At 70.3% G+C, this 13,341-nt stretch overlaps 1 protein-coding gene across 1 annotated transcript in view; it reads left to right on the forward strand.

Annotated features, from left to right (window-relative positions):
- Positions 1–13,341, forward strand: part of MEGF6 (multiple EGF like domains 6) — a 78,560-nt gene extending 65,219 nt beyond the window's left edge. The window contains 22 exon segments of the mRNA XM_077763994.1: positions 10–68; positions 1,551–1,679; positions 2,282–2,416; positions 2,495–2,629; positions 4,738–4,863; positions 5,376–5,507; positions 5,592–5,720; positions 5,819–5,950; positions 6,427–6,554; positions 6,637–6,766; positions 7,008–7,136; positions 7,499–7,627; positions 7,884–8,012; positions 8,243–8,303; positions 8,305–8,393; positions 8,701–8,859; positions 9,800–9,928; positions 10,137–10,265; positions 10,536–10,664; positions 10,754–10,882; positions 11,324–11,452; positions 12,766–13,341. Coding sequence (XP_077620120.1) covers positions 10–68; positions 1,551–1,679; positions 2,282–2,416; positions 2,495–2,629; positions 4,738–4,863; positions 5,376–5,507; positions 5,592–5,720; positions 5,819–5,950; positions 6,427–6,554; positions 6,637–6,766; positions 7,008–7,136; positions 7,499–7,627; positions 7,884–8,012; positions 8,243–8,303; positions 8,305–8,393; positions 8,701–8,859; positions 9,800–9,928; positions 10,137–10,265; positions 10,536–10,664; positions 10,754–10,882; positions 11,324–11,452; positions 12,766–12,830 — 2,641 coding nt within the window. The 3' untranslated portion in view covers positions 12,831–13,341.

Genomic DNA, 13,341 nt, shown 5'->3' on the forward strand with positions numbered 1-13,341 from the left:
GCCCTGCCCCCCCGCGACGGGGGCCTGCCGCTGCCCCCCTGGTGTCTCTGGAGCTCGCTGTGAGGACGGTGGGTGCAGCCCTCCTGGGGTGGAGGGGATGGGACGCAGCCTCCCAGCTGGCTTCCTGGCTTTCTCCTAGCTGCCTGCCTCCTGAGGGGGGAGGGGGAGGGGAAGGCACAGAGCAGATGCAAGCTTTTCCCGGGGCCCAACTAAAGCAGATGCTGAAGACTTGGCAGGAAAATAGCACTTCCAGATTAGGTTCCCCTGAAAGATAGTGATCTCCCCGTTCCTGGAAGCATTCAAGTAGAACTCTCGAGGGCTGAGTGGAATTTGCAAGAGGCAACATGCCTGGGCCCATGGCTGCGTGGGATGACACTCACGTCCTTTCCAATTGTGAAGGAATTCGAGGGTTTATGTAAACAAGTCTGCAGACCTTTAAAATTCTGCCTCTTGCTGGAGAGTGTAGTTAGTGCATGGAGAGCTTCCTGCCTTAGAAAGGGGGGGTCGTTTCAGTCGTTGGAACCTGTCCCCGGGGCTTCCCCCCCACCCTCTGTTCTGGGCTTCGGGGTGTGTGCGGGCCCTGAACAGACCCACGGGGCTCCTGGCACGTGAAGGGCTTCATTGTAGCGCTTTTGCTTGTGGCGTGGCGTGGCGTGGCCCCCAGGGACCTGGGCCTCGGCTGGGGTCCCGTGGGGAGAGTGCACCTGCGGGGGTTCCTGAGGGGCTCAGTCCTGGGAGAGGCCCGTCCTCGGGTGGGAGGGCTCCGTGGCCTCTGCACACGCTTCCTGGAGTCCGGGCGCTCCAGGGCCTGGGCTGCGTCCCTCCGGCCTCTGCCTCCATCTTCCCGTGTCCAGCTTTCCTCTCTTTCCCTTTGAAGGACGCTCATGGGATTAGGCCACTTGGATAACCAAGGAGGGTCTCACCTGTAGATCTTGGGGACTGAGACACGGACGTGCTTCAGGGTCACTGTCTAGCTCGCTGGGGCCCTTCCGTAGGCAGGACCGGGGCAGGACTGGGCCTGAGGGAAGCACTTTGGGAAGGAAATCCAGGTGTCTCTTCCTGGCCCCGGGTTCCCCTGAGCTTGGGCCCAGGGCACTGGCCGGCTGGGGCTGTGTGTCCCTCCTTCCCTGAGGGCCAGAGGTTGGGCCAGGTGACCACCGAGGGACGGCAGTCAGCGTGCCGTAGATGCTGGTGGGACACAGGAAATGGGGGGCTCTCTGTGCACCTCCTGTGCGTGTGCTGAGAAGGTCCTTGGCTTCACGCCCCGGGCCAACCCCCAGGCCACAGATGCGGGGGAGGCAGGCCCGCCAGGGCGGACGGCCATGTGCACGGCTCACCTGTGTCTGCTCTGCCCTCACAGTGTCCCCTGCCTGCCCCCTGGGCCCCTCCCTGTCTGGGTGCAGAGTCCTCCGACTGCTGGTGGCACCAAAGCCTTCCACCCCGGTGGCCCGGGCTGCCCTCAGCTCCTGTGCTGGGTGCTGGGGCCCCGGAAGCACCCCCACGGGCGCGAGAACACGTCCGGGGGCACTCAGTGGGCCTGCCTCCCCCAGGCTGCCCCAAGGGCTTCTACGGCAAGCAGTGCCACAAGAAGTGCCACTGTGCCCATCGAGGCCGGTGCCACCGCCTCTACGGGGCCTGCCTCTGTGACCCCGGGCTCTATGGCCGCTTCTGCCACCTGGGTGAGTCCTCTGCCCAAGGGGGTGGCTGCACCCCAGCTTGGGTGTGACGTCACTGCCGCGAGGCCCCCGGCTGGGATGTGGGGTCGGCCCCCGGGCTGTGGGCTCAGAGCCTGTCCTCGGGACTGCGCTGGCCTCCGAGGTGTCTCCCCGTCCTCCCGGCCCCAACCCGGCTAGTGGGCGGGCTGCCTCTGAACGGGGCACGGGCTCACCTTGGCTTTTGCAGTTCCCTGGCAGCCAGGGTGAGTCCTGAGTCCCGAGTGGGGTCCCCCCTCCCTGGTGGGCGGGTGGAGAAAAGGTGGGTGACGACGAGCCGGCCTCACCTGGTAGCGCTTTACGTCACTCTGTAGAAGGGTCGTTTAAAGGGGAGGAACCGAGAACCCGAGGGTCTCCTGGCTGGGAAGTGGCGGGACCCGGGGCACGCGCCTGCACTCCACCGAGACCCCGTTTCTCATCTGTAACACGGGCACGCTGGTCCCACCCCCGGGGACACCAGTGGCCGGGGCGGGCAGGACCGCCTGTGCGGGTCTCGGGGACAGTGAGCCCCGGGGGGTGGGCTGGCGCGTGCAGGTGGGCAGCCTCCGGTGTGGGCTCTGTGGCCGCAGCCTGTCCGCCGTGGGCCTTCGGGCCGGGCTGCTCGGAGGAGTGTCAGTGTGAGCAGCGGAACACGCTGGCGTGCGACCGGAGAGACGGCAGCTGCTCCTGCAAGGCGGGCTTCCAGGGCGAGCGGTGTCAGGACGGTGAGTGCAGGGGTGCGGGGGAAGGGCCCCGGGCTGGCTGACCCTGCAGGCCCCTCTCTCCTTGCCCTCCCCCCCCAGAGTGCGCACCAGGCTTCTTCGGGCTGGGGTGCCTGCAGGCGTGCGCCTGCCCTCAGGGTGTGGCCTGTGACCCCGTCAGCGGCCAGTGTGGGAAGCAGTGTCCTGCCGGCTACTGGGGGAAGGACTGTGACCAAGGTCAGTGGCCAGCCCGAGGGGCGCCCAGGGTCGGGTGGGGTGTGGGTCACTTGGCCCCTGCTGGCTCTGGGCCCCGGACGTCAGCCTCAGAGCCCGGCCCTGGCCACGCAGGGGTGACTCGGCACCGGTCTGCTGGTCCCCGTGCACCCATGAGGGCTGCTGGGGCGGAAGTAGGTCTGTGCCCAGGGCCTGGCGCAGGGAAGCGGTCTGACCCCTCCGCTGGTCAGCGAGAACATGCTCGGTGTGCTGGGGGCTCCCGTCCTGGGGGGACCTGGGGCGGCTCGGTCGCGGGTGGAAGGAAGGAGGAAGGAGGAAGGAAGGCCTCCGCCTGGGTCCTGGGGCTGCCCCGGTCCCATTCCTGGAACCTTCCGGAGCACCCGGTGTGAGCACTACCTGCACCTGTTGGCCCCGAGTGGATGGGAACTGTCAGGCCCGCTTGGTCACTGGTGTGAGCAGGCTTGGGGGGCTGGCTGGCTCGAGCTCCCCCTAGCCTTGGCCCGGCCCCTCCGGGGAACGAGGCGGGTGGGGGCCACACCCAGCCTGAACTGAGGAGTCTGTGTCTCCCTCTGCGCCCAGGCCAGGCCCTTCCAGAGGGGTGGGTGGGCCCAGAGACCCAAGAGATGATCCCGCAGAGCTCTGGGGCCCCAGGGGTCCAGGAGGAGTGGGGGGGTGCGGGGACCCCAGCCTGGCCCCCCACCCCCTGTGCACCCCCAGCGGCTCTGTGGTTTGGGCGCCTTGAGTAGCTGCACACATCTGCTCTCCGGTCCCACGAGCCCGGCAGAGCGCAGCCAGTCACAGGCCTGCCTTGGGGACCCCTGACCCTTCTCTCTGCCTCCCCCACACCTCTGCGGACACCCTCAGGAGTGCGTGCGCACCAGTACACCCAGGGCAGCCGCCCCCCAGGAGGGGCAGGAGGCCTCTGGGGACCCGCCCCTCCCATCCGCTTACCTGGAACCCTTCTCTGCTGGGTTTTCCTTTTGTCTTTGATGGTTTTCCTGTGCCTTAAAGATGCGGCACAGGAAATGCCGTGCATACTTTTATGGGAATGACTGCTCCCCGCTCCTGTCACCTGGAAAGATTTGCCGCCCCAAGTGCACGTCTGCAGGCCCCTGAGGCCTGACAGGCCCGCCTCAGTTGGTGCTGTCACCGGCCTCCGTCCCCTGGTCCCCACTGCGCCTCCAGCCCGGCTCTGGCTCGTGTGCTGCTGCCCCGGGGGGAGGGGGGAGGCGGGCGGTGCCCGCACAGACGGGCCCTCAGGACAGGGGGCAGCAGGTTGTGTCCTCAGTCCCCCAGCCCCCTCGCAGGGACTCCACCCGCCCCTCTGACACTCTGCCCCAGGGCAGGGTGCCTGCTCCCTGCTCCCCCAGGGGCGCTTCGGTTCCTGGGGCGCGGAGCTCGGCCCCCAGCCCTGCTTCGCCCTCCTCCCTGGGCCTGCCGGAGCCTTCCTGCGGCAAGGGGGCCCAGGATGACTGCCCTGCTGGGGTGGGTGGGGAGCCCATGCCCAGGCTGGTGGCGGGGGGGCTTCGGGCACCCAGGGCTCTGCTCGTCCTCACGGGGAGGGCGAGGCTCCCGCACCCGCAGGACCCACTGCCTTGCTCCTCGTCAGGCTCTCCCTCCCTGGTGTCTGCTCTTCCCAAGATCTCGCGGCCCCTCTGCTGGGCGGAGGAGGAGGGGGCCCCCCACCCTCCTGTGTGTCTGTCCCACGGTAGCCCCTGTCCTGCTGGGAGAGGGCCACGTGGGGGCTAAAGTGGTGTGTGCAGACCCTCCCCTCACTCCACAGCGTGCTCTTCAGGGATCTGAGACTGAAGGGTCCCCCCAGGTGCTGGGCTTCCTGGCTGGTGGGGAGGGGGGAAGAGGGGAGGGCGCAGCTGCCTCCAGCTTGCTGCAGGGTGCCCGCAGAGTCTGCCCTGCACCCCTTCTGCTCCCCCCTTCCCCCACCCCTGTGCACGGTCAGCCCAAGCAGGCCCCTCCCTGCCCGTGTGCTCCCGCCCTGCCTGCTCCTGTGAGCACCACGGTCACCCAGGGGGCCCCGGATGTGCCGAGCGGCCTCATGGGGCGGGGGGCAGCTCTGCGAGGGGTGGCGGGGGCCCTTCCTGTTCTTCCTGCAGAGTGCCCAGCAGGGGCATTCGGTGTGAACTGCTCCGGAGTCTGCCCCTGTGGGGGGGCACCCTGCGACCGGGTCTCGGGGCAGTGCCAGTGCCCTCCAGGGAGGACTGGGGACGACTGTGGGGCAGGTGAGTGGCAGCGGTGTCCGGAGACCCCTCCCTGTGCTGCACAAGTCTGGGTGGTCCCAGCCCGGACCGCGTGTGGGAGCCGTGGCCCCAGCCCCGTCCCCAGCCGCTGAGGGCCCACGCTGATCCCTGCTTGGCCCGGGTGGGGGTGGGGAGCAAGCTGACCTACGGCCTCAGGAGCCCGTCAGCTACGGTGACGGGGGCCGGCAGAGCCGTCTGCCCTCCCCGCGGGCTGTGGGGTGCCCTCCAGCCTGCCTGCTTAACCGCGTGGGAGCCCCCCAGCCTCTCTGATGTGATTCCCATTTTGCCTGTTGAGCTGTCCTGGGGCAGGGGCTCCCCTTTGAGGGTGGTCCCCGCAGCCCGCAGCCCAAGGAGGGGCCGGGGCTCCCATGTCCCGCTGCTCTCCCTCCCCTGGCCTGGCTCCCTTGGTGCCACCACTAGACTGGGACACGGGGTGGGTGCTGCGCCCCCGGGCAGGCCAGGCCCCGGGGAGACTGACTGGCCGTGGGGGGTAGATTGTCCCGAGGGCCGCTGGGGGCTGGGCTGCCAGGAGATCTGCCCTGCGTGTGAGCACGGTGCCGCCTGCGAGCCCGGGACCGGAGCCTGCCTGTGCCGCCCCGGCTACACGGGCAGTCGCTGCCAGGACGGTGAGCCCCGAGTCCCCCCGGCGCACCCCAGCCCCGCGCCCGCGCCCAGGGCGGCCCCACCCCTGACGCTTGCTCACCCTGCAGCGTGCCCAGCGGGCTGGTTTGGGCCCGGCTGCCAGATGAGGTGTTCGTGTGCCAACGACGGGCACTGCCACCCGGTGACCGGACACTGCAGCTGTGCCCCCGGGTGGACGGGCCTCAGCTGCCAGAGAGGTGCGTGGCCCGGTCCCAGGGCTGGGGGAGGGGGAGGGGACGCCTGGTGCTCGCGGGTTCTGCCGGGCCTGTGCCGGCTGACCCGGGTCACGTTGCAGCCTGTGACACTGGGCGCTGGGGACCCAACTGCAGCCACACCTGCAGCTGCAGCGCAGGCCACGGGAGCTGCGACGCAGTCAGCGGCCTGTGTGTGTGTGAGGCTGGCTACGCAGGCCCGCGGTGCGAGCAGCGTGAGTCCGGCCCGCACACAGCCGTGCTGCCGTACGCGTGCACGCGCGCACGCGTCCTGGGGGCCCTAGTGCAGCCCTTCTGTCCCGGGACACGCAGGGGTCCCCGCTCCCCGCTCCCCGCTCCCCCTCACCCCCGCCCCCCCATGTACCTGAACCTGAGACACGGGCACACCTGGAGCTGCCTGCAGGGAGGGGTGGGGTCTGTCACACCGTAGGGGGCACCCGGAGGAGGGGAGGACCAAGGGCCATGGCCGTCCGCGTCTGCCCCCTACAGCTGGGTCCAGGGGTTCCGAAGTCGTGCCTGGGGCTCCTACCTCCCGGGGGTTCAGTGTTTAGCTGGGCAGGGAGGGGTGGAGGCAGGTGGGAGAGCCCCTTGGGTAGCGCGCCCCCCCCCCCCCCCCCCGCCCCGCGGGNGGACAGGTCTCGGTCAGTCTCCCCCACCTCCGCCTGACGCTGGGTGGGGCCGCGCGTCCCAGGATGTCCCCAGGGCTACTTCGGGCCGGGCTGCGGGCGGCGGTGCCAGTGTGAGCACGGGGCAGCGTGTGACCACGTCAGCGGGGCCTGCACCTGCCCGGCCGGCTGGAGGGGAACCTTGTGTGAACGCGGTGAGCTGGGGCGAGGGCGGGGCTGGCGGCGCTCCGTTCCGGCGGCCCCCTCACCGCCCCCCTCCCCGCCGGCTCCCTGCTGCCTGCCCCGCCGGCTTCTTCGGCCTGGATTGCCAAGGCGTCTGTGACTGCGCCGCCGGAGCATCCTGTGACCCTGTGAGCGGCTCCTGCCTCTGCCCTGCTGGCCGCCAGGGCCCCCGCTGCGCCCAAGGTACTCGGGGGCCCGGGCCGCCGCGGAGGCTGCGGGAGGGGGGCCAGGCCCGCCTTGCCAGACTTGCTTCCAGCACCCCTGCCTGCTGGTGGCCACCTTGCAAATGCCAGTTTGCCCACGAGGGCAGCGTGTTGGCCTCTGTGGCCACCCCTGTGGGGTCCAGGCTGCAGAGAAGGGAGGCCTGCCCAGCTGCCCCGGATCTGCCGCAGCCCACACCCCTCCTCACCCCCGCCCCCCGCAGCCTGCCCGGCGCACTCCTATGGACACAACTGCAGCCAAGCCTGCACCTGCTCTCACGGGGCCTCCTGTGACCCTGTCCATGGACAGTGCCGCTGTGGCCCTGGCTGGACGGGCCCCACCTGCCTGGAGGGTAAGCCCCCCTGAGGAGGGGTCCTTCAGGGGCAAACAGCCCCGCCCCGGGAGTCCACACGCCAAAGATTGTGTCAGCCCCTCAGTGAGCAGTGCGGGGCACGTGGACATAGGATGCTGGTGGACCCGGGTCTCGCCGGGAGCCACGGGCAGGGAGGGCCAGGCCTGTCACACCCCCGCGGGGCACGGGGCCCCCCGAGGTGGGCTGGCAGCCTGGGGCGGCCTGGGGCAGCTCATCTTACACGCAGCCCTGGGAGGGGTCCTCCTGGCAGAGCCTGGTGCTGGGTTTTGGGGTGGCCGGGAAGTGCAGAGCCACCAGGGCCGGCCCCGCTGGGCTGACTGGTGGGGTGCACTTCCCCCCAGCCTGCCCGTCAGGCCTGTATGGCGAGAACTGTCAGCATCCCTGCCTGTGTCAGCACGGGGGCACCTGCGACCCTGTTTCAGGCCACTGCACGTGCCCAGAGGGCTGGGGTGGCCCCGCCTGTGAGGAGGGTGAGCACTGGTCAGGCGGCGGCGGCAGAGGAGGGACCCGGGGGCTGGGGAGGGTGCCCCCAGTGTCCTGGCATACCCCCACCGCCTGTGGGCAGAGATGGCTTCCTGCTGCTGGGGGCTGTGGCCTCAGATCTGCAGTGTGGCCAGCCCTGGGCACCTCTCCCTCTCGAGGGCATGGGGCGCAAGGCCCTGGGCGGGGTGGGGGTCTCCTGGGTGCTGGGGGCACAGGGCACTCCCGGAGTTCTGTACCCGGCAGAGTGTCCCCCCGGGCACTTCGGAGCCGGCTGCAAACACAGCTGCAGATGCCTCAACGGCGGCCTCTGTGACCGGCACTCAGGCCGCTGCCTCTGCCCGGCTGGCTGGACAGGGGACGAGTGTCAGAGCCGTGAGTGGGCCAGATTGGGGGACGGCGGGAGAGTTCTGGGGGTCCCTCTGGGCCCATCAGGGGTGGCCTCAGCCTCACTTTGGGGTGGAGGGCCCAGTGAGAGGTCACTTGGCGGGTGGGGCCGGCGCTGCTGTCTCAGCCCCCAGGGGTTCCCTGTGGGAGGGGTGGGGGGGCCCTGCTTGAACCCCCAGAGCCCGACCCAGCCCTCCGCCTGGTCTCACCCGCTGCAGCCTGTGCCGAAGGCACGTTTGGGGCTCACTGTGAGGAGCGCTGTGCCTGCCGGCGGGGCGCNCTGCCGGTGCCCACCTGGCGCCCCCTGCCACCACGTCACCGGGGAGTGTCGCTGTCCTGCGGGCCTCACGGGGCCTGGCTGCGAGCAGGGTAGGTGACCCCGCCCAGGTGGCCGCGGGGCCCGCGGGGGGCGGGGGGGGGGCCTGGGGAGGATGGNTCACGTGGGGACTTTTTGCCCGTCCGGGAGCCTGGCGGGGCTGGGGGTGGGGTGGGGGCAGCGGTGAGTCACTGTCACCGCAGAGCAGGCCTGGGCCCCAGCAGACCTGCGGGTGGAGGGGAGATGCCAGGGCAGTAGGGGCACGGGAGGAGTCGCCCCGGCCTCTCCAGGCCAGACAGCCCCCCCCCCCCGCCCCGTCCTGTCCCCGGGCTGACGTGGCGGAGAGAAGGGAGCCAGCAGCGGTGGGCACCCTCCTGTCTCCTCCCGCAGCCTGTCCACAGGGCCGCTTCGGCCCCGGGTGTGCCCGTGTGTGCGGGTGCGGGCAGGGAGCGGCCTGCGACCCCGTGACGGGCGGCTGCACCTGTCCCCCGGGGAGGACTGGCCTCCACTGCGAGCACGGTGAGCACCCACGCCGCCCGCCGCCGTCCGCGTCAGCCCCCGGGAGTGGGGCCGAGGGGGTGACGCCGTGGCCCCCCAGGGGAGAAGCGGGCCCCAGAGCCGGGTGGTACGCTCAGCGGACGGCCTCCGGCAACCGCACGGGGCTCATGGGGGCCGAACCGGTTCCAGCCCAGACCCTCCCAGCAGGCGGGGCAAGCGGCTGTTCCGTCTGAGGACAGAGCCGCGTCGTAGCTCACGTCCCCTGGGAACAGGGTCCAGCTGGGCCAAGAGGCAGGGGCCCCAGGTAGCGGGAGGCCTGGAGCACAGGGCGCGGGGCACGGGGGTGGCTCGTGCCCGTGATGGCAGCCGGTCCCCACTGTCACAGCTACAGCCCTGGGCCTGGCCCCCACACCCAGGTAGGTCTGAGCTCTCTGCTCTTCTTTAGTCCTCCTCAAGGGGTCAGTGAAGACCCCCGGCCCCCATTCTTAGCCAGTGGCAGCAAAGAGTCGTAAGCCTCATGGCCCGGGTTGCAGCCCGGACGTTCTCCGCCTTCAGGGAAGTACGGCAGCCACGGGTCAGTCGTGTTACCATCAGGGGCCACTGGAGTGTGTGGCAGCCCAAGGATGTGCCTGTGCAGAGGGCCACCACCTCCAGGAAGGCTTCCTTGACCACCTCCTGCCAGCTGGGCAGGCACTCCCAGCCCTCAGAGGCCTCTGGCTCCTTTCATCCTGATTGTCCCTGGCCCTCAGCCAGCCCTGGCGTTTGCTAACTGAGGGAGCGGATGCGTGAGCGGGACGCAGCTGGTGTCACTCCCGGCACTCGTGTGCCCGGGGGCCGAGACTGGTGCCAGCAGGCCCCGGGAGCGCCTGTCGATGGAAGGCCTGACGTGGTGGGGCCGTGTCCCCAGAGCGCGCCCAGCCCTGGGCCAGAGCTGGGAGCAGTGCCTGACTTCTGCCTCCAGGCTGTCCTCGGGACCGGTTTGGCGCGAGCTGCGAGCACGTGTGCTCCTGCAGAAACGGGGGCCTGTGCCAGGCCGCCAACGGCAGCTGCGCCTGCGGCCTGGGCTGGACGGGGCCGCGCTGTGAGCTGGGTGAGCCTGCGGGCGGCCGGAGGGTCAGGGCCTTGGGGAGGCGGTGGCTCTGGGGGCCCCGGGGTGAGCGTGGGGCTCAGCTGCCGCTGCGGGTCTGGGCAAGGCTCCTGAGGCCGCTCAAGTCAGGCTGGTGCGGGGGTGGGGGGGGGCGTCTCTGGCGCCCCCGCTCCTCCCCCGCGGGAGGCTGACCTGCCTGCTGTCTCCGCAGCCTGCCCCCCTGGTCGCTACGGTGCCGCCTGCCGCCTGGAGTGCTCCTGCCAAAACAACGGCACCTGCGAGCCGGCCACGGGCGCCTGCCGCTGCGGCCCCGGCTTCTACGGGCCGGCCTGCCAGCACCGTGAGTCCCGGGGTGGGGGGGCTGCCTGGCGTCCGCCCCTGGGCTTCCACTGCGAGGGCCGCTGTCCCCGTTCCTCCCCGCGGGACCCCCAGGCCAGAGGTGTGGGGCTCAGGGTCACGTGAGAGCAGCCGGCCCTCCCACCCAGGAGGCTCCCAGCCCGGACGGGGAGCCAGGCCTGGGTGGGGGAAGGGGCGTCACGAGCCTCGGAACCAGGTCCCCTGCTCACTCCGGGCAAACTGAGGCAGGGGCTCTAACGCGGGTTCCCTTCAGCATGTCCCCCCGGCTTCCACGGGGCGGGCTGCCGGGCGGCGTGTGAGTGTCAGCACGGAGCCTCCTGCCACCCCGTCAGCGGCCAGTGTGTCTGCCCCGCCGGCCTCTACGGCCAGCTCTGTGAGAGGGGTGAGTGCTCGGCGCTCCCGTGTGCTCCCCTGCCCTGCCCAGTGTGGCGTGGGGACAGGGGGGGACACTGAGTCCAGTGCCCCCGCCAGGGTGTGAACCAGGCTCGTTTGGAGAGGGCTGCCGCCAGCGCTGCGACTGTGAGGGAGGGGCACCCTGCCACCCCGTCACCGGCCAGTGCCTCTGCCCCCCGGGGCGCACGGGGGCTTCCTGTGACCGTGGTGAGTCTGGGGTCCGGTTTGGCGGGGCACGCTACCCCCTGTGCCCACCCCACCCCTCTGCGGGGGCAGTTCCTGGAGGGGGCACCCTGCTCTCTGGCCGGAACGGGGGCCCAGTTAGGTGGGGCGGAGACCTGCCTGGGTGGAGGAGGGGCTGCCCAGTGCCCGCCACACACGTGAGCTCACGGTTGTGCGCCCATCTTGACCCGGGGAGGAGTGTCCCTGACAGCCCTAGGGCCGGGCAGGGAGTGGGGTGGTGATGCTGGCCAGGTGCCTGGGACCTGCTTTCCAGGGTGGGAGCTCACGCGGGGCAGGAGAAGCGAGGCCCGAGGCCTCCGCCCCCTCACACTCCTGCACAGAGGGCCTGGGGTCCCCCGGGCAGGGCAGGGCAGGGCCGGCGGACGGACACTCAGGCCTGTGTCTCCTGCTCCACCCTGCGTGCAGACTGCAGACCGGGCTTCTTCGGGCCGGGCTGTGCCCTGCGCTGCAGCTGCGGGGCTGGGGCTAGTTGTGACCCCGTCAGTGGGCAGTGCCACTGTGTGGACGGCTACACAGGGCCCACCTGCCAGCAAGGTGAGTCAGGCTCCCCGGGGTGGAGGGAGGGCGACAGGCTTCTCAGCCCCTCCCCTGGCCGGGACCCCATCCCTCTCCCCACACACAGGGCGGACTGGGCCGGGCACCCCGGCGAGGACATCACCGTCCCAGCCTGGTACCCCTGGTGTCCCCACGGCTGCTGCTGGGCGAGGCGTGGACCGTGGGGCAAGGTTCTGCCGTGCCAGCAGCCCACGGCGGCCCTAGACCACGGCAAGGGTGGGCTCAACCCCTCGACCCCTGGATGCTTTGGTGCAGCGACCGCTGACCTGGCCCTCAACCCCTCCCCTCTTTGCCCTGCGTGCATGAGCCAGAGCGGGGTGGTGCGCCATTGTGTGCCCGCCTGCACCCCCAGGCGGTGGGGGAGGGGGCAGGGACTGCGCCGTGGCCTCTCGGCCCCCCCTCCGCAACGTGCGTCTGCAGGCAGAACCCTGGGGTGCCCCTGGGGTTCCGAGGTCAGCTTGCCCAGACCCTGCCTGCTGAGGGGAAGGGGTACGTGTGCGGAGAAGGTCGTGCCTGGGACCAGTGGGGACAGACCGGTGAAGCCAGGAGCCAGGCTGAGTGGGGATTCCAGACCGGTCCTCGGCTGGGAACCCCAAATGGGGGCTGGACGCTTTGAGCCTCTCTTGAGGCAGCCCTGGCCCACAGTGTTAGAGTCCTGGAGGCTGGGNACGGCGGCACCTGGTGGTCGGTTTTGGTATTGCACCGCGGGCCGCAGGGCGGTCCTAGCAGTCTGGACAGGTAGCCAGGTCTGGGACCTGGGTCACCCCTGAGCCCGGTGGGAAGGAGGAGAGGCGAGGCCTGCTGCCTTGCAGTTCTGGGCCCTGCTCCCTTCCCTGGAGTGGACCGGCTGGCTTCTAGTAAAATCCCTCTCCATCCAGCCTCAAGGCCCACCTCCCAGCCCTCCATGCTACTGGCCACTGAGGGAGAGGGGGGTGGTGGGGGCTTTCATTTGAGGAGGGGGAGAGGCTTTGCCAGGGAGGGCCCTACAGGCCTCAGTGGCAGAGTGGCATTTGCGGTGTCACTGGTCTGTTACCAGGAGACTGAGGCCAGAGGAGGGATGAGGATTGTGCACTTACATACGATCCAGGCCCCACAGGGTGGTGAGCGGTCCAGAATCTGGACCTCAGACACAGGGCCGTGCGGAAGCTGGGAGGAAGGGTCGGGCGTCTCCCCTCCATCAGCCTGGAGCTGGAAGGGCAGGAGGGGACACCCGAAGCGTGAGCCCAGAACTCTGGCCGGGTCAAGAGTTTCCACATGCCCCGGGGCTGACCCTCCCTCCCCTGTCCCTACAGCGGCCTCACAACCAGCCTCTAACGGACCAGCGCCTGGGCTCAGCAGCAGGGCACAGAAACACTAGCGCAGAGGCAGCCCTCCAGCAAGCCCGTCCCCCAGATGCTCTGACGAAGACGAGGAGGGGCCCCCGTGGGCCAGGACTCGGGCCCCAGCCTCGTCTCCGAGGGCCGCGCACAGCCATGCAGCCCCTCCCTCTGCAAGGATCGGCTGGCCCAGCTCCAGGGAGCCCGGGCGAGTGGACCGAGCAAGCCCTGCCTCCCCGGGTCAGGACTGAGGGCAGGTGCCGGCGCGGGTGCGGGTGCGGCGCTGCAGGGGCCCCTGCCCTCCGGGCAGGTTCTTCCGGTGCTAGGCCCTGGGCCTGCTGTGCTCAGCCCCTTCACTGGAGCCGCAGCCCACTGTATTTATGTAAAAGTATTTATGGGCAGCCGGACACGCCTGCTGCAACCGGGCCACCAGAAGCCTGCCCGTCTCCTGCCCCACGAAACCCTGACGCGGGACTTTGGGCTCTGAGGGGCCTCTGAGCGGGGCTCCGGTACATGTGAAACCCAGTAATTTAAGAAAGCAGCAGCCGCGTC

The sequence above is a fragment of the Crocuta crocuta genome, unplaced genomic scaffold (genome assembly GCF_008692635.1).
Source record: "Crocuta crocuta isolate KB4526 unplaced genomic scaffold, BGI_CrCroc_1.0 scaffold13, whole genome shotgun sequence".
NCBI classification, from domain to species: Eukaryota; Metazoa; Chordata; class Mammalia; order Carnivora; family Hyaenidae; genus Crocuta; species Crocuta crocuta.